The sequence below is a fragment of the Electrophorus electricus genome, chromosome 2 (genome assembly GCF_013358815.1).
Source record: "Electrophorus electricus isolate fEleEle1 chromosome 2, fEleEle1.pri, whole genome shotgun sequence".
Classification (NCBI taxonomy): Eukaryota; Metazoa; Chordata; class Actinopteri; order Gymnotiformes; family Gymnotidae; genus Electrophorus; species Electrophorus electricus.
This window is the reverse complement of record NC_049536.1, coordinates 18940632-18964625: the sequence shown is the minus strand read 5'-3', so window position 1 is coordinate 18964625 and position 23994 is coordinate 18940632. Positions and strand designations below refer to the sequence as shown.

The 23994-nt window shown below is 42.9% G+C and overlaps 3 protein-coding genes across 11 annotated transcripts in view; 1 reads left to right on the top strand and 2 right to left on the bottom strand.

The window, feature by feature from the left end:
* Positions 1-7760, bottom strand: part of map7d1b (MAP7 domain containing 1b) — a 38155-nt gene extending 30395 nt beyond the window's left edge. For 4 of the 5 annotated variants that reach the window (XM_027031186.2, XM_027031190.2, XM_027031188.2 and 1 more), the window contains exon 1: positions 7373-7759. In XM_027031186.2, coding sequence (XP_026886987.2) covers positions 7373-7430 — 58 coding nt within the window. In that variant the 5' untranslated portion in view covers positions 7431-7759. Of the gene's footprint in view, positions 1-7372 lie in introns of all 5 variants that reach the window. The other variant, XM_027031187.2, reaches the window with a different exon arrangement.
* Positions 7761-12797: 5037 nt separating this feature from the next.
* Positions 12798-15898, bottom strand: stpg1 (sperm-tail PG-rich repeat containing 1). The gene is made up of 9 exons (XM_035523786.1): positions 15837-15898; positions 15564-15633; positions 15219-15331; positions 14747-14845; positions 14413-14592; positions 14109-14220; positions 13593-13761; positions 13192-13382; positions 12798-12906 (listed from the first exon to the last, which is right to left on the bottom strand). Exons 2-9 carry the CDS (start codon positions 15571-15573, stop codon positions 12833-12835), a joined length of 948 nt encoding a protein of 315 aa, XP_035379679.1. The 5' UTR covers positions 15574-15633; positions 15837-15898; the 3' UTR covers positions 12798-12832.
* Positions 15899-16082: 184 nt separating this feature from the next.
* meaf6 (MYST/Esa1-associated factor 6) lies at positions 16083-22351 on the top strand. Of its 5 annotated transcripts, XM_027031178.2 has the most exons (9): positions 16083-16191; positions 17171-17286; positions 17413-17500; positions 18309-18354; positions 18449-18653; positions 18768-18843; positions 19180-19219; positions 21389-21422; positions 21778-22351. In XM_027031178.2, exons 1-8 carry the CDS (start codon positions 16102-16104, stop codon positions 21397-21399), a joined length of 672 nt encoding a protein of 223 aa, XP_026886979.1. In that variant the 5' UTR covers positions 16083-16101; the 3' UTR covers positions 21400-21422; positions 21778-22351. The 5 variants fall into 5 exon arrangements, 4 of the variants coding, with proteins under 4 accessions (XP_026886979.1, XP_026886981.1, XP_026886980.1 ...); XR_003412137.2 differs by lacking the exon at positions 18768-18843; XM_027031180.2 differs by lacking the exons at positions 18768-18843; positions 19180-19219 and adding an exon at positions 20684-20713.
* Positions 22352-23994: the final 1643 nt, after the last annotated feature.

Below are 23994 nucleotides of genomic sequence, written 5' to 3'. Positions count from 1 at the left end.
CATGAAAGACAGGAGCATTCGTGATGGAGTAAGAGCACTGGTGATGGTGTAGGAGTGTTGCTGATGGAGTAGGAGTGTTGCTGATGGAGTCCAGCACCTAAAGCACACATGTACATCCAGCAGCGCTTATTTAGATCTTTTTAAAGATATTCTATTACACTACTGTGAAAGTTTAATGCATGAAGCATGTAATGAAACATGCATGAAGCATGTAATGAAGCATCTAGTGAAGCATGCATGAAGCATGTAATGTAGCATGTAATGAAGCATGCATGAAGCATGTAATGAAGCATGCATGAAGCATGTAATGAAGCATCTAGTGAAGCATGCATGAAGCATGTAATGTAGCATGTAATGAAGCATGCATGAAGCATGTAATGAAGCATGCATGAAGCATGTAATGAAGCATGCATGAAGCATTTAATGAAGCATGTAATGAAGCATGTTTTATGGAAGGAAGAAAGAAAGCATTAGAAAGTTAGAAAGTTTTATTGCTGCTATTATTATTGTTGTTGCTGTTGTTAAATAAGCTTCTAAGTTTATTTGCACAGGGCATTTATACAGGAAATTTTACAATGGAAAAGGAAATCTTGCTTTAAAGGAAGAGCTGCACAGAAGTACTCAAATCCATTAAAGTCAGTTATCAGGCTGACAAGCCACTCCGTCACACACAGAGGCACCATGTCATGCTCCTTGGTCCTGAGGTACTCATGCACACTCCTGCTCAAGAGCCTGTCAAAGATCCTCATGGTGGTCCACTTCCTTCCTGTGTTTAAAAACTAAATAAGAGCTAAAGGAAGTGCAGTCTGAGCTCTCTCACTCTCTCTCTCTCTCTCTCTCTCTCTCTCTCTCTCTCTCTCTCTCTCTCTCTCTCTCTCTCTCACAAAGGCAAGCATTGTGCAGGAGCATCTGCTCAGAACATGCAGTATACCACCCATTACAGGCCAGCACACAATCACTGCATCTTCCCTAAATGCGCTTCACATTAAAATAAATAAAGAAACAACACTCCATCACCTTTGTTTATTGTTTGCATTTACCACTTGCATTGTTTGCATTTACAACCTTCTGCCACTTGCAGACTAACAACGGATCAGATCATTTCGGGGTAAACGTGTGCTCTATGTAGATGATACTCTGTAGAAATGGTAGAGTGTGTCTTAGCCTCCAAACCGACAAACCAAGATACTATGGATATAAACACAAAGGATGGTTTCCACCATATTAACAATGCCTTATAATAAGAGTTTCCTGTTATTATTACATATGCATTAGTCAACTTTCATTAGTCTTTCTTCAGTAGACTAAAAATTAAAAAGTCAAACATCTGAAATATCTGAGGAAAAAAAGCATTTAAAATATCTTTTAGAAAACTTCAGACTAGATGTAAAAAGATGTGCAAATGCTTCTAGTACAAAAATAATTTAACATGAATCCTGGATATAAAGAATTGTGCCTTATTACTACACTGTCTGGCCGAAAAAAAAAAGTCCCCACCTGGATTTAACTTAAGCAAATAGGTAAGCGCCTCCCATTGCATGGGTGATTATGTTTCAGCTGGCAACAAGTTATTTAACCCTAACTGATGCAGTGAGTAGCTTCTCATTTGTTAAACAACCATGTTGAAAGGCACATCCTGTGGTCGTGGAAAAGATGTTTATCTGTTTCAGAAGGGTCATATTATCGGCATGCATTAAGCAGAGAAAACATCTAAGGAGATTGCTGAAACTACTAAAATCAGGTTAAAAACTGTCCAACACATTCTTAAAAAGTGGAAGGACAGGGGGGAAGCATCATCTTCGAGGAATGAATGTGGTCATAAAAAAATCTTGAATGATCATGATCGGCGATCACTTAAACGTGTGGTTAAATCAAATTGTAGAAAAACAACAGTAGAACTCAGGGATATGTTTAATAGTGAAAGTAAGAGCATTTCCACACACACAATGCGAAGAGAACTCAAGGCACTGGGACTAAACAACTGTGTAGCCTTAAGAAAACCACTTGTCAGTGAGGCTAACCGGCAAAAACAGCTTCAATTTGCTAGGGATCATAAAGATTGGACTCTGGAGCAATGGAAGAAGGTCATGTGGTCCAGATTTACCCTGTTCCAGAGTGATGGGCACATCAGAGTAAGAAGAGAGGCACCCATCATAACTACCGTACAAGCCTGTGGGGGCAGTGCTATGATCTGGGGTTGCTGCAGTTGGTCAGGTCTAGGTTCAGCCACGTTATGTGCCCAAAGAATGAGGTCAGCTGACTACCTGAATATACTGAACGACCAGGTTATTCCATCAATGGATTTTTTCTTCCCTGATGGCACGGGCATATTCCAAGATGACAATGCCAGGATTCATCGGGCTCAAATTGTGAAAGAGTGGTTCAGGGAGCATGAGACATCATTTTCACACATGGATTGGCCACCACAGAGTCCAGACCTGAACCCCATTGAGAATCTTTGGCATGTGCTGGAGAAGACTTTGCGTAGTGCTTCAAATCTCCCATCATCGATACAAGATCTTGGGGAAAAATTAATGCAACTCTGGACAGAAACAAATGTTGTGACATTGCAGAAGCTTGTGGAAACAATGCCACAGCGAATGCATGCCATAATCAAAGCTAAAGGCGGTCCAATGAGATATTAGAGTGTGTGACCTTTTTTTTGGCCAGGCAGTGTACATTGTTAGCTGGAGATCTGCATAAATCTGCATATGTTCAACCCTGTGGAAGAAATTAGCATTTTGCATTTTCATCAACAGCAATGCATCATGAAGAAGGTTGTTCTCAGGCTCTGCCCTCTTCCTCATAGCCCAGTTTGGGAAGTTAAGGCTAGTGTGCTCTGGGCCAGAATCCTTGGCCCATCTGCAGGGCCAGACACCTCAGTTTCTCAGCCTGAGAAAAGCTCATGTGGCCTGCTTGTATAAGATTGAGACCCAGTTCTGCAGAGCTCACAATGAACAGACCTGATCTGACCAAATAAATGCTTGCCATGTTTATGCTTCTGCCAGTGATTCAGACAAAACAAAATGCTCTGATAACTACAACACAGCCAAACTTGGCAGTTAACGGAACATTCTTTAAAATGCTAAATGCTGGCTAGCACTGAAAGCTAGCTGGAATCCCATATCATGATTTGCATGCTAACTGAGCACCCACTACATTTAATGCATTGTCAGTAATGTTTACATCACCATTATTCGCTGCTTATGACTGTTTACACTTAATATACAGAGACAATCAAAATGATATTTTTAAGGATATGTCTGTCTACAAATACAAAGTACCTCTGTCCTCACTTTTTGGTTATTTCCATGCATTCTGGTCAAGTGCTCTGGAGCTGAAAACAGGGGGACTCATCTCAAGCCTGTAATTACTTCTTCCTGCTTCCTTGGCTGCCTCCTTCCTTCCAGAGGTGGCTAAGGCGAGTCACATGATGTCATCCATGGTTGGTGCTGCAAGGGCTCCTGCTCCAACCTGTCTTAGTGTTTCCTTTGTGTTCTATCAGCTTGCTGGCTCGGTACTTCTGAGCTCTACGTCATGTGGGATTCTGGAGCCCTGACGTGATGCATCTGAGAGAACAATCTCTCTCTATCTGTCTCTCTCTCTCTCTCTCTCTCTCTCACACACACACACACACACACACACATACACTCTCTCTCTCTCTCTCTCTCACACACACACACACACACACACACATATACACTCTCTCTCTCTCTCTCACACACACACACACACACACATACACTCTCTCTCTCTTTCTCTCTCTCTTGATCCACGTTAAGTTACCCAACTAGGCTCTTGAAAATGAACACGGCCATGACCAGAAACAGACTGATGAGGAACAAAAATAGGAACTGGTTTGGGCCTGCTTCCTCTGCCTAAGTGCATTATTATGACAACAGGAGACAAAGAGTGTGTGCGGATGAACCGCACACACGTCTGCACTCGCCACGTCTGCCTGCAGACTCCATAGGCATCAGCCACATGGTCGTACTTTAACTACCGCTAAGACAAATGGAACTAATGACTACCAAATGTGTGTTTACTTCTATCCGTTACATTTTTGCTGAAGTACCTGCATTAGCTCAGTGGTTAAGGTCCTTAATTTGTTGTTGTGAAGGAATTGTCAGTTCAAGCCCCACCACTGCTGAGTTATCACTCTTTGGCCCCTGAGCAAGCCCCTTAACCCTCAGTTGTACTCAGTCATAATTGTAGGTTGCTTTGGATAAAAGCTTCAGTTAAAATGTAACACCTTTTTAAATTGTTGTTGCTTGTCTTTTCACCAAGCTCTATTTACTCTACTGTCCACTCTTTGTGATGTGCAAATTTCATAGCTGTAAGTCCAACACAGACACTGAGTGGAGGTGTGTTCACTCAGCTCACTGTTGAACAGCGTGGGTCTGGTTTCCTGGTGCTCAGTGGTCATCTTGAGGGAATGGAACAGTGATCATGTCAAGAAGGTGGAGAACGTATCAGTCTGATGCGCCACGTAAGATGGCCTTAACACCACAATGCTTTCAGTGAAGCAGGCTTAGAGCCAACTTGTCCCACTCAATTCTTCGGACAGCTGGCTCTGGACCATACTGAACGTAAAGTGACTTCAAACTTCAATAGCCTTTAGTTCTCGAGCATTATTGTGCTGTTTATGACACAAACATAAGCATAAACATCCAGCTGTGAACACAAGTGAAATCTAAACAAATGGTAAACATGTGGTAGTATAAATCAGATTAAAGTCTATTCTTAAGCAATGAAGCTAGCCAACGAAGCGTCAAGCGGAACCTTTGAACTGAGGCTGAAATTTCCAAGCCGCCATGCAGTCTGGAAGTGAGGCAAGGAAATGTTTCGACAATGACTGGGGGAGCCTGAGAATGAGAACCGACCATGTCACATGACCCAGTGGCTTACTCAGTACAAGCTGAGACAGCGAGCTCCAGCCCAGCAGTGTCCGCAGCAGGATGGCTTCCTGACCCCACCTCCTGCTTCCTGTCTTCCTCTGGGATATACGTGAAGGGGAGTTGCTGGACAGGAAGCCTTTGTTCAATCATCTATAAAAATGGCTCCAAAGACATAATGGTTTTAAAGTCTATTAGCTGTTCTTAGGACATTTTAAAGTAGAAAATATTTTTAAAACGTGTCTGTCACTGTTTCTGACATAGATGTCCTTCGAAAGAAGGATTGTAGGTCGAGATACAGTTGTGGCCTGTATTTAGGGATTAGCCATCTGAAACTTTGAAAAGAAGTAATGCAATTGTCTTTCAATAATATCAAAATGACACAGTGCAACCGCCAAAAGAACTAGTTACAATGCAAGTAATATAAACACATGTCCTGCATTTATATAATGGGTTTTTTGGTACATATTTGTTGGCAGGTCTCAGGGGAAGAAAAAGGGGATTGTGTTTGTGGAGGGAGAACACTGCTTCTCTTTTGGTGAGAGACTAACAGTATCTCTTTGAACAAGTCCAGTATGGGAGAGTTCTGGTTCCATGCCCAACACACACACACACACACACACACACACACACACACACACACACACACACATACACACACATATGCAGTAAAACAAGCTCGCTGCAGCTCTCATCTAATTACATAGAGGTGCTCAAGGTTACCAGGCAGAGATATACACCCAGGCATGGTCAAGCCCACAGGCCTCCATACATTTCTGTGCTGTTTGCTTTGCACCCTGATTTTCAACAAGAACTCCTTGCTATGTTGTCTGTCACCTTGATAACTTGTCAGTCAAGAGGTCTGCAGTGATGTGTCCAAGGATTCCACTTATCACACCAATGCATGAGGCATCTGTGAAATAAGAATCATTCGTCCACGAAGAATTTGGAGCCTTTGCATGCTCATCAAAGGAACACCTCATTACATCCCATCCAGGGGGGTTCAGAATTAAGGCCTCTTAGGTTTTTCATTCTATATCGGAAGAGATGTGGTCAACCCTTATTCACAGAATTAACTTTAAGTAATTATTTCCCCCCTTATATTATACCTGTTTGATTATATGCCCAAGGTAACAGTGGTTTTAAATAAGCCAGAATGCACAGTGCAGACCCTTTAACAAGGATGCCTTACCAGACCCACAGTGCAAAAAAAAAAAAAAAAAGCAAATGCAAGCTCCAAAGCCCAGTACACCAACAGGTCACAAAATAGAAGGTACAAAGATCCCTAACTGGCTCGGGTTCTAAAATCATTCTGTACCTTTAAAAGCCGCATCTGCGTCTGCAGCTGTGTAGGAGTAAAACCACCGTTCGACACGAGGAGCGTCGCGTTCCGAAGAGTCATGGGAAAGGAATGCGCTTCCATACGGTACCACACACGTCTGTCCTTTATACAACTTTGTATTTAAATGCTCAAGGCTCACAATTTACACAAAGAATTATCCAACGCCATGTGTGCTCCTTTGGAAAGTACTAACACGAACAGCCAGAGCAACCACCTTCTGAAATCAGCGGACTTGCTATACTGACCACCGGCAGTCTCTGAGGAAGGAGGTCTGACCCTCTTACTTGATTTATGAGGACTGCGGGTATTGCGTGGACGTGATACAACGTGGACCCTTCAATCCGAAAAATGAACAAATCTTGTAAACATGATGAAGTTACATCACGTTGGTGTCTCTCAAATCATATACACGAGCTGGTTTTATCGGGCTTGTCCGACACGCCGTATTTGCGCGAGTGTGTCAACGTTAAAGAACGACTGTAAGGTCGTCCACATCTCGACAGGAAACTCATTTGCTCTGCTCTACTATTACAAAGCTCCGAATGGAAATGGAAACGTTCGCCAAAGACTTTTCATCCGCTTCTATGACCGAGGGATAGCATTGCGCTTATTATGCTACGTAGGCATACATAGTCTAGATATAGGTGGTTCTCCTTCATGAATATGCTGAGGACACAGTTAAACAACGAAAAGACATTCATGTCGATCCATAAAACAACATAAATAAATAAATAAATGAAAGCAGAGATATGCGGTAGCCTTTTCACCATAGTTTGACATGCAAAATCCCAGAACCGTTATACAAATCAGAACATTTATGACAGGTGATAAATGACCTCTGGTGTATTAATACTGTCCGTGGGCGTGTCGAAGTGTAATAATAATAATGTTAACATCATTATAATATAATTATCTAGACAAATCTAGACAGAAAGAATCACATATTGTGCAAATTATGTCGGCCAATAATAGTTTGTTCAAAAAGACAACAGGAAAGTTGTGTCATGAAATAGGATGTTTTTCTCCAGCTTTTACCGACCACCACAGCTCCAGCTAAGAAGGGGCTTTCCCCTGTGATCACTCCTACCTCCAACGTGGACCTCTTATTGATATTTCTCCGTTTCACCGTACATACCTTTTTCTGTTAACGTCAGTTTTTCCTCAAAACTGCTCTCAAGATCTTTGTTCTCCATTTTGTCTTTTTAACTGCTTTGTTGTTCCTCTCCACAGTTCGTCATTCCATCAGTGGGTTAAAAAATGGTCGGAAAAAAGGAACTCCCAGATTCTTCACTAAAACACGCCCGAGGAGCGCGGCCGCTACTTCAGATATAAAACAAGACAAATCAGAGTTTAATTTAACACTAACATCCCACAAATGACCAGCGATGGGGCGAACAACGACCGTCCCGTCCCACTTCTGATGAAAAATATCCTGGCTCAGCAGAGTTAAAACCAAAAAAGGGGGTGAAGACCAAGTCCGCTGACCTGCCCGCTGCAATAGAATTGCTTGAGGAATTGGACGTGTGTGCGGGACGGTCTTTGCCTCTCCATGAGACTATACCATTTCCCTGAAAGGGAAGGAAAACATTTGCAAAGAGGGTATACAAACAAATCACTTTGCTTAAACGCCGTTAAATGATGAGTAAACCGAAGTAATAATTTCTTAGAATCGTTTATTCGTTTCCCCCCCCCCTTGTTTTTGATAATTCAACGAAAACATTAATATGTCCTTAGAAAGGTTCCCCCCATTTCGAGATTTATATTTGGAGCACAAGGTTGCGATCAACACTTGTGTGACACACGTCTTTGGACGAGAGACGGTTACTTCATCAGAGGGAGTAGGCTCATTATTCTAAAAGAAAATTCTAGTGTAGAAACTGAAACACGCGTCGCTGGTACCGTAAAGGTACTTACGAAAACTTTAGTCCAATTTGGTTCCGTTTTCCTTTTCCTCTAGTTCTGCTTCATTATTCTTTTTAACTAGATGCGATTTCTTCTTCTTTTCATTTGCCCCACCGCATCAACCTATCCAGAATGTTTTTTGTTGTTGTTGTTGTCTTTTGTTGCTTTGTTGACATTCCATGTCTACTTCCCGTACTAGTCTAGTATTTCTTGTGAGTGTTTATTTATAGTATATAGGTTGAGTTAATGGTAGGGCTATTTGGCCTTTGGTTACTGGGCCACTAGTGTAGGAGTGGACAGTTTTATTTACAAACAGACTGTGACTGCAGATTTCATTCCAACCAAGGAGGAGCGCAATCAATACAAGTGATCAAACAACTGATGAAACAACTGATCAACCAACTGATTGCAGCAAATCTGTTGTTTGAATCAGTTGCTCAATAGAGTTAAACCAAGCAGGAGTACGGTTTGAAGTTGGACCTCAGAGACAGTGTTAATGTTGTTTGAGCCCCACTGTCTGGGAAGTCCTGCAAGCTTCCTATGGCTTTGTAGACTTATACTAAACACTGAACACTCTTAAATTTCTTGTGAGCAAAACTGCCTTCCTACCACAACTCTGGTCAAGTTCAACAACACACCAGGGGTTGGGTCATCTTAAAAGGATCAAAGATCAGACTCACAGAAGAGGGAAACTCAATGACTTTTTCATCTGCTTTGAAAGACAAAAGACTCAGCCACCCTCCACTCCTAGTCAATCACCCCTTCCCTCTTTTTGAGAGGAAGGATATTTACAGGTTATTCAAATGTTGGAATATTTAGGAAAGCCGGGGAGCAGAAGGAATCTCACGTGACACACTGAAACACTGTGTAGGAATCTCACGTGACACACCAAAACACCTCTGCTTCCACCAAAACTATCACATGCTCCAGTGCTCCATGTAAAGTACCCACATGTTTCATAAAGTATGATGTAATCAGTGTAAATGACTACAAGCCAGTATCTTTAACAACAGTAGTCATGAAATGCTTTGATCAGCTTGCGCAATTCATCCCTGACCTCGAACCTGATTTGTTTAACTACAGAGCAACCTGCTGTGCAGATGATGTAGTCATCATGAGCCCTCACTGTGTCCTCAGTCATCTGGACACTTCTGTGCCAGGGTCATGTTTGTAGACCTCAGCTCTGCTTTCAGCACAGTTGGGACAGAATAGCACCGCGATAAACTGCTCCAGCTGAGGAAGAACCCTTCCATCAAGCGGTGGATTGTCGACTTCCTGTCAGATAGGAGGTAGCTTCTGCGCTTGGGACCTTACCTGTCAGAGCTCCTATCCATTAACAGCAGGGCTCCTCCAGGCGGTGTACTCTCACCTCTCTTCTACTCCTCTACACCAATGTATGAAAACAGGTGCAGCCGGTCCCGTGATGAACCACAGCAGATCTGTACTGCTATGATGTCCAAGGATGCTTCCCCAACGTAGTAGGATAGTCGTTACGTATGTCACACTAAAACCGCTCTCCTCATGTCTCACACACATACTGCACACTGCCAGCAACGTGAAGGGAGAGTTTATTTATCGAAGAGTGAAGCGAATTTAACAGTGATGGTCACAGAGTGACACAGAAGTGCTTTTCACAGAAAGAGGGTTGAATGCCAGTAAAATTGGTGTGTAGGGATCAGTTTCCCTAACACATCAAGGCCGCTATCATCTTCATCGTCATCTTCATGAGACTTTTTTTGGCCAAGCATGTTTGCACATAGAAGAAATTTGTCTTTGGCTGCACATTAGCTCACAATAACAAGAATGAGAGTTTATAGTACTACTTTATAGCTTTATGATGGTCTCTGTACTTCACTGCTGTAGATTAAGCTCGTTTCTTTCTGTCCTTTGTTGGCAGGGCCTTTGATTTTAGTGCTATATTCCATAATAGTGTCTGGACCACACAGGCTGAGAGCGATATCTTCAATACTTAAACATCAGAACACAATTCAGATGAATAAAATGCTTTCTCCCTCTCCTCAGACCTCCCCTCCCCCAGAGGCCTGAGTGAGCCCCAGCTGTTCAGAATAACTACTTCTCCTTCGCATGCTCTTCAAGGCTTTTTAGTGCATTTGCATTTGCAGTCTCTTAGAGAGGGCTTTATGTGGAGTTAGTGACCTGTAGTACTCTGATCTGCAATATCCTGATGATATGAGTTAGTCGCTGAAACATGATAGATTTGATATGATTAATGCAAATATTATGGTGTAATATGCAGCCAACCCCTCTCATGTTTTCAGTCCATCTGAGAATCCTCTGAAAATAAAGATTAAGGAATATCATAAAATCTTAACATCTCCCAGAAATGGAAGGAAACACCTAATGGCACCTATTTTTCCATTCAGATGAACAAACAAACAAACAATGCAGCCAAAGAGGAGTTGCTGGAGATAGCAAATGCAGGAAATCTTTCAGATCCATTCATTTGTCAAGTCAAAAGGTATATAGAAATACACAGGAATACATTTATCATGTTAACAGGAATATGTCAGGTATGTTCTGACACAGCATTTTTTAGTTGTTATGTAGTGTGACAGACTTCAAGGCTGCCCAGTTATAGCAGAGAGCAGGTATGCCCACACCACTGCAAGGGTTTGGTTTTTCTCTCACATACCCAACTCAGCTCATCAGCATTATTAGTTAGTATACCACAAAAGAGAAGCATTCCAAGACAAGCAGTGTGGCTTTGGGGCATTAAAAGGAAACGATAAGCAGTAGGAACTGATGGGAACAACGGAAGACATTACAAAAAAAACATCCAACAATCGCAAGTGTACATGGCACACCTACCCAGTGCCTGGGCTTGTTGGTGAAAGATGTTGGCACATAGTGACCTAGTTGAGGTAAGAGATTCCGTTGGAGGACATAATGGTTTAATCACTATCTAAAAAAGGCTTGATTTTAGAGAAACTGTCACTATTTGCCATGTTTTCATGCAGTGTGGCGGGCACTGTATTGATGACAGGCTTTGCTGCACATGACAAGTCATGCCACAAAGCCCTATGGGAAATTGAGCCCAGCATGTGCTCTGCTGTGGGAGGGTCTCACAGCTGCTATCATTCAGAATCCAATTTCATGCATGATGCACCAACAGGTGTTTCAGGAAAGTCCTACATACTGAATCCCTGTTCGGTAGGTCTTTTTTGCACAAACATTTAAACCATGAGCAGTATTTGTCACCTAGGAGCTGTCAGGATGCGTCTGCAGCACAGTCCCTGTCATCTGGCAGAAGAAGAGTCACGAACAGTCAGTCGGTCGGTGAGAAAACCCACATGTTTCGGTGAACATGTCCACAGATGCCACAGATGTAAGCACTCCAAGAAACTTTCAGTTTCAGAAAGTGAGTGGCAAAGAGTCACCATTCAAGAAGGGGGTGGGGAGGGGGGGGTTACATCTGACCAGAAGCTATTGATACCAGACACTGAGCCACTCCCAAAACCATATGCAAGCTCCTGTGGTCAGTTGTAGTTCCTCATAAATGGAAGAATGACACATTTTAACAGGGAAGTGCAGGTTTTCAACAGTATATGTAAATTGAGTAGGCAGACAGAGATGTAATTTATGTAATTTCAGAACTGCAAATATCTGAATTAAAGGATGCCAATTGTTTGTTTATTTGATTTTAAAATGTTTATCTCTGCCGCTGTCTTCCACATTGCTCACATTGATTAAATACACGCCTCCATCACGACCACAGCAGCTGCTCTGCCTGCATGTTCCAGTTATTCCAGCTATCTCACTACTGATCCAGGATCAGGTCATTTAGGCATTCCTCACACCAAACCACAGTGCAGCTGATCTGAGATCAGATGAAGAGCACATGAAGACTGCAAGCTCAGCTGTTGCTCTGACTCATTGTAAAACAAGGTGGGCTAGTTTGTGCGTTCACAGTAAAGGACAAAAGACCCTAACGATCCGATGATGGATTCCTCTGCAGTGATAACTGGCCGGAAAGTTGCACTGCATCTTCCAGGCCGATGTGGCATTCTTCTTTTCGTGCTTCAGTACGCCTGGAGCCTGTTGCTGAACTGAATCATATTCCACAGATCAGGGTAAGACTGTAGGGCAGGCTTCAGTGTGACCACTCCATCTCCAACAGTGCAGACGGTCTCTCCGTATACACGCTACGCCATGCAGTACCACAGTTTAGTGTTGCTGTACCCCTTAGTGTCTGGTTTCCTTAACTGCTTTTCAGTACATGATGATTAGGAGCTAATGTGAAGGAATCAGGTTGTGGAGTATCACATTCGGCAATCTCACACAAGCACAACACAACAAACGCCACTTTACATGAGTAATCATATTCATCAGGACGTTATGAAAAACAAAACACCACTGACTGGATCAGACTGATATGCCTTAGGATTACAGTCTACATTCTTTCTTAAACTATAAATAATCCTTCCAGATTTCCTTTATGCTTTTTTGTGTTATTTTACATTTCTTTTCCATCTCTGCTCTCTTCACTTGTAGATTCTAAACCTTGTTCATCGTAATAGTTCACTATGATCTTTCTGCTATAAACATACTCACATGACAAAGTTGTTGGTAAAAAGTAAAATGTCAAATAAGTCATATATCAAAAAAGTCAAACATTTATTTACAGGCATTTCCTGTCTTATTGAATGACTTTAATTTCGTGTTTTGTTTTGCTCTAGGCTGGTATCCAGATTTTGGCATGATTGTGTAAGAATGACTGCTTTGTGAGCACATCTGGTTCGTAGGAACCTAGAAAATAAAAATGATATGACAAGAAAAATCATTTAAAAGGGAGCATGTTCAATAATACACACTCTATCATTAAGACACAAGATGCAACAACAAAGCATGCGCAGGTTTCATAATGAGTGGCAAATATAACTGTATTAATAATAAACATCATTGTTACAATTAAATTATCATGGCCGTTAACAATGTAAACCTATTTTTATGCTTCCTTCTGATTATAATTTACATTTTAGTCTCCATGGCAACGGTTGCCTTGGGACGGACAGAGGTGGTGGGTGGAGTTACCTGGGCCAAGCCCACTGTGCGCTCTGGTCTCTTGTCTCCACCTGCTCGTTCCGGACACAAAGGCGGCGCTGGCCATGAGGCTCTTGGGCGGACCGGCGTAGTCCACGACGTCGTAGTGGCCTGGGCCAGGTGCCGGGGGCTCTTTGGGAAGAGGCATGGCAGGAGCTGAGATCCCGAGGTAGTGTCTCCTCCTGGAACACACAGATGTCGCCATGCAGTTCCGATGCACATTTACTGCAGGTCAAAGCGAGCTATTGTAATAGCTTGAAAGACTTTTCCTGTTTGCATTTTATGTCTTTTCTAGGTGGCTAAAGTTTATCTGAGAGCTAAAACAAGTCCATCAAAGGTACAGGAAATAAGGGAGCATATAATATCGTGTGCAGCTGTCACATTGTGCTCACGGTAAGATGGTCCGCTGGACAGGCTCTGGGGCTTGGTAAGGACTGTAGGCTCCTGGGCCTGGAACCTGTCTGTCAGCCAGGGGCTGAATCCTGGCAGAGTTGGACTTAAAGCAGGAGACGAGCACTTTAGGGCCGGTCTGTGTCGCAGTGTCCTTCACACTGTAATGGCCTGCAGAAAAGCAAAGCAAGAGGGTGAGAGCCAAAGGGCAAAGGGCAGGGTTAATGAGAGCTTCACTCTCCAATCAGGAATCAAATATATGCAAGAAATATGGGCCATTACTTGAAAAGGTCTGAGAAACTGTATTTGTGGGGTTGACAGATATCCTTCGGTTCCACTTTGCACAGTGCCGATTAATGCTAAAGAAATTCACCTGGGATTGATGTTATAAATTCAAAATAAGTACAGTATCTACCCTCAGAATGAGAGGTTTGATGCATGCAATTATAGATTCTTAACTATCCCTTTGGGTCACACAGCCTGTCTCAGACTCATCAAGATCATGAAATGAGACTCACATGGAGAGGGGCCTTTTTCTGAACCTGCAAAAATGACGTTTCTTCTGGTTTTGGAGACAAATGCTGCCTTCGCTGACACCACTGAATCTGCCTGAACTGCGGCATAGGACACCTACCAGAGAAATGGAGATAGATTATTAGTCGAGTCCCAATTCCATCTGCAGTTTATTATAAAAAAGATACAAAATACAGTTTTCTATTTGATTAACATTAGACTTCTCTGTTAAGCTGTAAAATCAGCCGGTGTTACCACAGATTTCTCCCAAAACCTCAGGAATTTAAAAATGTCTTTGTCACGACTGACATTGTACTGGTTTGGGGCTGGTGTTTTTTGGAGTGATGCCACTGCTTTGATGGCGATCGGTGGGCGGAATGTTCTGGAAAGTCCTCTGCCGAAGTCATTTTTACGGAGCAGTGAGGACTGTAGGTTGTAGGCGTCAGGACCCGGAATTCCTCTCTGTGGACGACGGCCTGCTCGGAGAGCCTTAGGAACAGAGGTGATAACAGCAAAAATCAATTTAGAATTTAGTAGTCTGCAGGAGAAACTGGTGGGGCTACACAGCATTCCCTGGACACAGTATATTCTGGGCAAAGTATATTTTGGACACAAATCATCTACACAGTGTGAAGAGTCTCACCTTAGATGCTAAGCCTCCAGTTCCTTTCATGGAGAAGGATGGACTACTGGTGGCAGCAGATGTGTGAGACAGGTACGAACCAGGGCCAGGGTTCTCATTCTAAACAAACAGGTGATGTGTGAGACAGGTACGAACCAGGGCCAGGGTTCTCATTCTAAACAAACAGGTGATGTGTGAGACAGGTACGAACCAGGGCCAGGGTTCTCATTCTAAACAAACAGGTGATGTGTGAGACAGGTACGAACCAGGGCCAGGGTTCTCATTCTAAACAAACAGGTGATGTGTGAGACAGGTACGAACCAGGGCCAGGGTTCTCATTCTAAACAAACAGGTGATGTGTGAGACAGGTACGAACCGGGACCAGTGTTGTCATTCTAAAATTGTGCCTCTCTACCAACACAAGAGGGTCCAGTGGTGTATCTTTAGAGCTCTGGGAAACCCTTGGTGTGTTTTGCATGTGTGAGGAACTTACTATGTTTTCTGTGAAGCGCTTAGATTGGGAATTGAAGCCTTTTCTCTCCGCATTGTTGATGACTACTGTTTGGTACTTGGTGGGAATGGATGAGGGCCCAGGAAACCTATAAACTAATTTTTACAATTGCAGAATAATTTTATATGAAAAAACTATTTATAAATGAGAATGTTTTAATATTAAAACTTGTTCAGTAAAATGGGCAGTGTAAAAACTGACTCAAACATCTTGATTAGGTAGTACAAGTCATTTTAAGTTAGCATGCCTTAGCTCAGTACATGACGCAAAAAAGAGACTGTATTTCTATAGTATAGTAGACGTACTTCTCAGGTTAAAAACACTCACTTTCAGTCATTTCTCTCTATACTGATTTTTCTGTTTTTAGTTTCACCGTGACACTGTGGATAATCGTTGGCTGTTGAGCAGAGAGAGAGAGAGAGAGAGAGAGAGAGAGAGAGAGAGAGAGAGAGAGAGAGAGAGAGAGAGACAGACTGACTGAATTGTCTTAAAAGTTCTAGATGAAAAGGGCAGAAGATAATCATATCTTATTACAGTTATACCAAATTATCTATGAATAACCACAATTACATTAAAGTGTTTCATTCAAAATGGACTTACCACTCACGGGTGTTTTTAACAAATTAGCTAGAAAAAGTTGCAAGCGGTTGGCCTATTATGTGAACATATGTTGCTATGGCAGCGAAGTAAACGTTCCTGATTGGCCATCTTTTACGTGTTGAAAGTACAGACTGCCTGGTCGAGAGCAGAAATAACCGTGCAGCGCCTCCCAGTGGCCATGGGTTGTATTTTATACCTGCGGAAATGGAAGTGCGCTGAACCGGATGCATAACGCTGTCATGTTGTTGTTGGTCGGCGGTTCATCATGGCGATGCATGCGAAAACTACTCCGCCTCAGATTCCCGATACCCGTCGGGAGCTTTCTGAGCTCGTAAAGAGAAAACAGGAGCTTGCGGTAACTAGCTAGCTAGCTACATGTCTTATATAGTCACACTTTGTAGCCAAACGGTGTTAAAATAAGAACCTTAAAATAAGAATGTTGTTAGGTTGGCTAACTTTCTAGAGCCTTCTTTCGTTAGCTGTTAGCTAACTAAGCTGTCAAGCCAGCTAACGTTATAGCTACATAGGTGGCTATTGCAGTACATTAACTGCTTTCTTAATTCTAAAAGATTAGAGTCGTAGGCAAAAGCTAATGGTTTGTGTTTTTTCATATTCTGCAGAAAACCACAGGCGAGGTAAATTGCACTCGGAACATTAGTAGCTAGCACTAGCTGACCATACTACCTATCTTAGGATGGCGCTAGTAGAGGTAATGGTAGCTTTACATGTCGGAGTCAGTTTGCTCTCTTTGACGTTTGAGATGTGATGTCAGCTACGAACGCTCGCTAGCTGATCTGTCTAAGACGATGCTGAACTAGTCCTTTTGCAGTTAACTTGCTGATTAGGCTTGGCGTTTCGGTATGGAACTCTTGTCATACAGCCGCGGGGTAGCAGACAGCAATGTTAGCTCATTATCGAGTAAACAGAGGCTTTGAGAAAATGTAGCTTTTGTCAGAAGCAAATGTAGTCTTTGTCCGTAATTCTATATGTATGTGCAGATGAATATATTCATCTGTAAGATGTGTTTTGGCAGTCAAAGTCTTGGCTAGACTAAAAAACATCTAGGGAGTATATTTAGTGTACACTTAATAATAATTGTACACTAAATATGTACAATTAATGCTAATTGTACACTAAATATACTCCTCAGATATTTTTTGCAGGTGTAACAAAGTCTACAGTCCAGCTGTTGCTATGAACTGTGTGTGTTAGTTAACCTTTAATTCTTCAGTAGTCAGATTCTGATCATGAATCTGCAGATGGCAACATGTATTTGGGTGGCAGAACCAAATTGAAGTCTGTCTCCTATAATAAATGTTTTTCTTTTTGCACAGGAAACTCTGGTAAACCTGGAGAGGCAAATCTATGCATTTGAAGGAAGCTATTTGGAGGACACACAGATGTATGGAAACATCATTAGAGGATGGGACCGCTACCTTACTAACCAGAAGTGAGACACTTCTTTTATTTGGCCTGGTTTATGAGAAATTGCCTTGTCTGCCCTCAACCCAAATACACATATGTATTCCGATTGTTAATTTTCTTGTATTGCTGTTGTATTTGTTTTGTTTGTTAGGAACTCCAATAGCAAGACGGACAGAAGGAATCGAAAGTTTAAGGAGGCAGAACGTCTGTTCAGCAAGTCCTCTGTGACATCAGTCGCAGTCAGTACCTCCGGCCTCGTACTTCTGTCACTACACTCTTAATTGTAACCTGTGAAGGTCCTTTATCGCTTCTATAAAACACATACAGCATGTGGACACCAGTTCATGGATCTTTTTATCAAAGTGACATACTGTGCATGTTTGTGCCATCAGTATGCTCCAGGGGCCAGTTACACCAACAGGGCTTATGCCTGGTTGTGAGCTAAATCGGGCATAACTTTCCGGGCGTAGCTTTAAGACTTATTGACCAATTGGTCACAAGCTGAAATGACCTAAAACTGGGATGTAAAGTCAGATTCTATACCTTTTCTATGGTAACTGCTATGGTAACATCGCATTGGCAGGGTGGTCGCAATGCAAACAGTGTAGCTGTCCTTTAGATGACCAGCTATAATGATGCAGAACTAAATGAGAGACTTGGCAGGAGAGAACTGTCTGAGGTAACTTGAGTTGTATTTTGTTGTTTTGTTTTGCTATTTTGCGGCTTTGTTTGCAGCTCAGTGTGGCTTTATGTAAACTATATGATTCAATTAATTTATCTAGTTCACTGTCGCTGAAATTCCTTTCAGAGTAGCAAATAGCAGTTTAGTTTGCCACAGTAAATACAAGCAGCAGTGTTGCTTAGTAGTATGGCAAGTTGCTATGCAACTGTCATTGCTACACGTTTCACGTGGACACGCACAACTATGGCTGGTTACTCTGGATGAGAGTGTTTGCTAAATACTGCAAATGACTCGGACTCTGAAATGAAAAGCGCTGTGTTTTCTGACTTGCCGTTGATGACTTTGTCACCATGTCTTCCTGACAGGCTGTTTGTGCTCTCGGAGGCATCCCTGATCACATGAACGAGAAGCGTAAGTCTAACGTGTTCACCTGTTGGTCCTGTTCACCACACCTGGCGATGAGCGTGGGCTTTCCCTGTTAATCCTGTCCAATGCCTGCGCGCAGGTGAGGCAGGCAGCGGCACCGAGAGCGACACCTCCCCAGACCTCCAGAACCAGGAGAACGAGCCGGGTCAGGAGGAGGGGGAGGATGCCGACGGCGCCCTGCAGGACCTGAAGCCCCAGAAAGCTGCGTCGTCCTCCAGCTCCGCCGCTGCCGCCGCCGGCCACCACAGCAGTCACAAGAAACGCAAGAACAAGAACCGCCACAGGTAGCCACAATGAATTGCTCCATAGCGGGGCCAGTTAGGGGGTGGGGGTGGGGGTTCATCTGAATGGAAACTGCTTGATGGCCAATAGTTTCAAGTACCTTTTTGCTACATTAGTCTTGTAGCTCCACTGAAAAGAAGTCAAGAAGCATTCCTACACAAGACATGCCCTGGTGGCTCCACAACATTTGAAGTGAGTGGAGAATCCGTATAAATGTTTCTCCAAACCATTCCTTTAAGGCATGGATGGCAGACTCTTGTGTAGTTGGTTAACTGATGTAACTACTAACATGATTTGCGATATGATCTCTTTGATCAGTGGACTGTGGACATAAGCTCACTATCTTATAAGTCCACAGGATTTAGGGGCTCGTTATTGAAGCTCTGGGCTGTGCGTCAGTGTGAACAGCCGGACAGAAACATGCCCAATGTGTGTTCCAGCTATGCCTGGTTCAGTATTCGCTACATTTGCTGATCTTTCAATAGCATTTAATTGAAGACTTCTTTGCATCTATGATCTACATCACAGATCCAGTGCAGCCACCTCTTAGTTAACGTTGCATACAGAGGTGAGGATGCTTTTTGGAATGAGGACTGAGGAAAGAGTGACTGGCTGTTGGATGACTGCGTGGTGGTAGTGTGTGTTTTGCTCTGATTAAATCCCTTTGCTCCGTCTCCTGTAACACACCCTCTGCCCATGGTCAGAGAATCAACGCTGTTCGGTGGTTGCTGGAACCAGTTTTCAACGCTAGGATTTCTGATGTGCTAGGCTGTCACCAGCTACTTTGTATACTACTATTTGAATTAAAGAACAAGCTTCCATGTATGTGTCAATAACCTGATCTATGTAAATAAACCAAACATTTTATTAAATATAGAACAGTATTTATTCAGCTCTGTCATGGTTAAAAGCTGTGTATTTGCGAACATTATACACAGGTGTTTTCATACATATCAGACAACACTATCGTGAATGTGCCCTGGGGGCAGTATCTAAACCAGAATGTAAGCTAGTGAAAAAGAAAGTCTCATGCTTGGTAGTATCTCCGCCCTAGGTTTGTCCCATCTTTGTCCAAGAATTAATGGTGATTTTGCTATTATAATATTTTGAGGATGGTTCATATAAATGTGTATAATGCCATTATGTCAGGTTTCCTCAAGCTACCTCATTGTTTTCACACTAGTTCGGTTTGAGTATCGTTTGGGTCCAGTGACCAGTGACCACCGTTCCTGGCTAGACAATCAGCATGTACCTGATGCACCGCTTTGTGAAGTCGCACGGCGCGTAGCGGAGGTAGCGATGTGCACGCCAGGGCGTCCGCGAGCTCTGCTTGCCTGCGACTCCCCTTTCCGCTTCTCAACGCAGAGCCATTTATGTGGAGATTCGCAGAAGTAGCCTAACAACGAGCCATAAGTCGTTAATTGTACACTGCAAGCTAATTTACCAAGGCACCAAAGCTGCCATGTGTAGTTGGAGGCTAGACTGGTTACTCGTGTACACGGAGATGGGTAGCTCAGCAGTTAAAGTACTGGTTCAAGCCCCACCACTGCCAAGTTACCACTGTTGGTGGCCCTCAATTGCACTCAGTCACAATTTTTAAGTCACTTTGGATAAGTGTGGTAAACGTAAGTGTAATGCTGTGATTTTTGTGAACTGAGGGAGGTTAAAGTGGTTAATGGACTACTGAAGGTCAAGCTGGAATCTCTACAGCTCTTTTCTCACTCTGTCTTCATGTCCAACTGCTCTCCTCCTGGCTTATTACTACCAAACTGGACATCCCTCATGGTTGCTCTTAATCAGCCCTGTCCAGCTCCAGCACTGCATGGTGTAGAAATGTCCCACGCCTCTCCTCCGCTAACTCCTAACGCCCTCATCGCGAATAAATTGCATCGGTCCAAGTGTCCGACGCCAGCGCCCTAAGTAGTGCACTAGGTTGTGTTATGCCAAGTGGTTTGGGACTGAGCCTTAGGGTCAGGCTAGTGTACTAACCTGTGATGCTCTCTTCCTCTCACCCTAATGCTGGCTCCTTCAGTCCTTCCGCCATGTTTGACTATGACTTTGAGTAAGTCTGAACTCTCATCCTCTCGTCTCCCGTCTTCTCCCCCTTTTCTGTGGTGACGCTCTCAATTGTTATTGTAAAGTGAGTTCTCTCTCTCGCTCTCGTTTGTTTTTCACGTGTTTGCCCAGTGGCATTGTGGATTTGTTTAGCTCTTCTTTTTTTTTTTTTTTTTTTTTTTATCTTATGTCGACTCTTTTAACCAGCATGCTTGTGGATTAGTTCCTCTTTTTTGGCATGTAAATGTTTATTGATGTTGCTCATCGACAACAGTGCGGTGTTCTTTCCATTTGTTTACCCTGTTGTAGGTGGTAATGTAAGAAAATGACAAAACAGTCTGTAGGAAACTCATCCATTCTGATCTTTGAGTAGTACAACTCAGTTTAATTGCTTTCCAATACGTTTTTGGCTGAGCACTTTTTGGACAACCACTAAACGATGTTCACTGACATTCAATGTCTATTCTAAAAGATACTCACTGATGTTCAGTGACAATTCTAAAAGATGCTCACTGACGTTCAGTTTACCACAGAGGGGATAAGGAAGAAAGCTGTTCTGTTTGCCACTCAGAAAAAATATATATTCATTTGTTACTTACATTGTTAACCTAATTGGGTCAACAAATTGAATTGACCACCACTAGTTAAGACAGGAATGATAACGTTTACTTTCTGTTTGTAGATTTGACATGAAGATGAACAAAAAGCCCAGAGTGGTAAGTTTCCCCACCTGCAGTTTACATTTAAAACACGCTTATGTACACTGTGTTGGTTCAGACACCCTTTTCTAGACAGCTTAAACAATCAGTGCAGATTTTCCACCATAAATACCGTAGAAGGTTGAGGATGGGACCTAACCTGTATCCAGAAAAGATGAGAGTATTATGTAAGAGAGGTTGAGTTTACACCCTGTGTGCGTGCGCGTGTGTGTGTGCGCGCACGTGTGTGTGTGTGTGTGTGTGTGTGTGTGTGTGTGTGTGTGTGTGTGTGTGTGTGTGTGTGTGCGCGCGCACGCGCACGCGCGCGCGTGTGCGTGCTGCTTTGTTTATTGTAACCGTGTTGATTTGGCAGGACTATTCAGCTTGATGGTTTCCATGGTGAGGAGTGAGGGTGAGACACAGACTCTCTCTCTGTGTCACCACACAGAGAGGATTCAAGTTACTCAGCTGTGGTCTGCATTCATCCATCGTTATTCCTGTGTACCATAACATTGGCAGAGAACCCAGTCTACCGCAAGCATGAAAAGTACCTCTTCTTCATCCTCCCCCCTCTTCTTCCTCATCTCACTCAACTTCCTTATCAGTCTCCCAAAAGCATAGGGAGGCACCAAATTTCGTTTGTACATTTAAAGGATCCACCCTTTGTTCTTGCTTCCACATTTCTTTTTGCTTCGGCCCATGGTGTAGGAAGTCCTTCGGTTAGACCGTTAACAGGTTCAAGCTCTTGGTGTGTGCCAGCCCATGACGGAGGGGCCACGTCCCATCAAGTCCCATCATAGTGGATTACCATTACGTTGGATTCTTTGTATTTATTATGTTCTGTTAAGAAATATTCAGATGAGATTAGAGATTTCTTTTTCAAAAACCTTGCTTCTTTTTGTTTCAACTTGTAATTAATGTGAAAATGAAGACCAGTCTTTTCATTACCATATTGTTTTTTGGTTTTTTTTTTACTCTACATTGTGTTTTGAATAAAATGTATTACAAGAATACGGTTCTTGTATTTAATGTATCTACCAGGGATACACACGATTTTGTAAACAACAACAAAAAAAACAATTTGGGTCATGTAATACAGCGAACAATTGCTTTCGATTACTTTGGTAGTCAGTACATGACTTGCTATATTGGACCCATCAGGTGAAACGTCTGATTACGCACAGTGTTTGGGACGCGCGGGTCTGATTACGCACAGTGTTTGGGACGCGCGGGTCTGATTATGCACAGTGTTTGGGACGCGCAGGTCTGATTACGCACAGTGTTTGGGACGCGCAGGTCTGATTACGCACAGTGTTTGGGACGCGCAGGTCTGATTACGCACAGTGTTTGGGACGTGCGGGTCTGATTACGCACAGTGTTTGGGATGCGCGGGTCTGATTACGCACAGTGTTTGGGATGCGCGGGTCTGATTACGCAGTGTATAAGACGCGGGGGTCTGATTACGCACAGTGTATGGGATGCGCGGGTCTGATTACGCACAGTGTTTGGGACGCGCGGGTCTGATTACGCACAGTGTATGGGATGCGCGGGTCTGATTACGCACAGTGTTTGGGACGCGCGGGTCTGATTACGCACAGTGTATGGGATGCGCGGGTCCGCGGGTTTTTGTAATGCAGGTCAGAGCTTGAGTTTGATCGTCATGCAATGTAAATGTATGCTTAATTTTAATTTACTTGTCACTTGGTTTCCTATGGTGAGGCTGAAAATTACACGTCCCAACTAAACATTATCATCAAATTAACATTTCTTGCTTTCCTGTAGAGTTTAAGGTTAGCGTTTGGAAATGTTCTTGTTTTACATTTTGCGAACGTGGGAAGTGTTCCCCTAATTTTTTCCACGTCATATACTGATTCAGGTGGCACGCAAATGCTGAACTAAAGATTCCCAAGTTTTCTCTTTAGATGAAAAATGATTACCTTGGGCGTCATGGGACCCAGTAGTGTCTCTGTATACATATTAAGATTAATCTTGGAATATTTTACATCACTGGCATTTTCAATTACATGTGCCAGGAAAACGGAACTTTGTATATGCAAAATATGCCTTTGACGTAGTTACGTAGGCCATATTTGAAAGATACTTGCATGAATTGCCAAATTGATGTTGCCAACAACCAGCGGCAGGTGGTGCAGTAGTTCACTGTACTTGCCCTGCAAACCTGCAGTACATCATGTTCTACGTTTTTATGCTCGCGCATGTTATCCCCCCACCCCACTAGTCATATTTCAAATTCGTGTGGCGTAACCGTTCAACCATAAACATTTATAATGCGCTTTTCTTAAACAGTGCTATAAGCCGACAATACAAGCCCAACGACCAACGGGACACGAAGAATAAATCCAAAGTAAAGTAGAATATCAAAATGTCGATTCGCAAAGCTACACTGACCTGCTTCACCACTGTATGGGGCTAAGTATCACTGATTTACATATTGTTCCTAATCTAAACCTTTGGTCTTGGTCATTTTTGATTCTGTTCATCTATTGTATCAGAATTAGGCTCCATGCCGAATTTTGAACCCTGAACCTTTTTCTTTCAACAAAAAGTAACAGATATTCAATAATAAATC

Bases quoted from the DNA above. Each gene is read 5' to 3' on its own strand.
- stpg1 (XM_035523786.1), bottom strand. The intron at 13,762-14,108 runs GTGAGTCTCATT...GCTTTTCTGCAG, and splicing joins AGAAAAAGGCCCCTCTCCAT to GCCATTACAGTGTGAAGGAC. The intron at 13,383-13,592 runs GTGAGCACAATG...TGTGTGTTCCAG, and splicing joins GTCCAGCGGACCATCTTACC to GAGGAGACACTACCTCGGGA.
- meaf6 (XM_027031178.2), top strand. From the start codon at position 16,102: ATGGCGATGCATGCGAAAACTACTCCGCCTCAGATTCCCGATACCCGT. The intron at 17,501-18,308 runs GTCAGTACCTCC...TCTTCCTGACAG, and splicing joins CCTCTGTGACATCAGTCGCA to GCTGTTTGTGCTCTCGGAGG. The intron at 18,844-19,179 runs GTGAGTGGAGAA...TCTACATCACAG, and splicing joins GTGGCTCCACAACATTTGAA to ATCCAGTGCAGCCACCTCTT.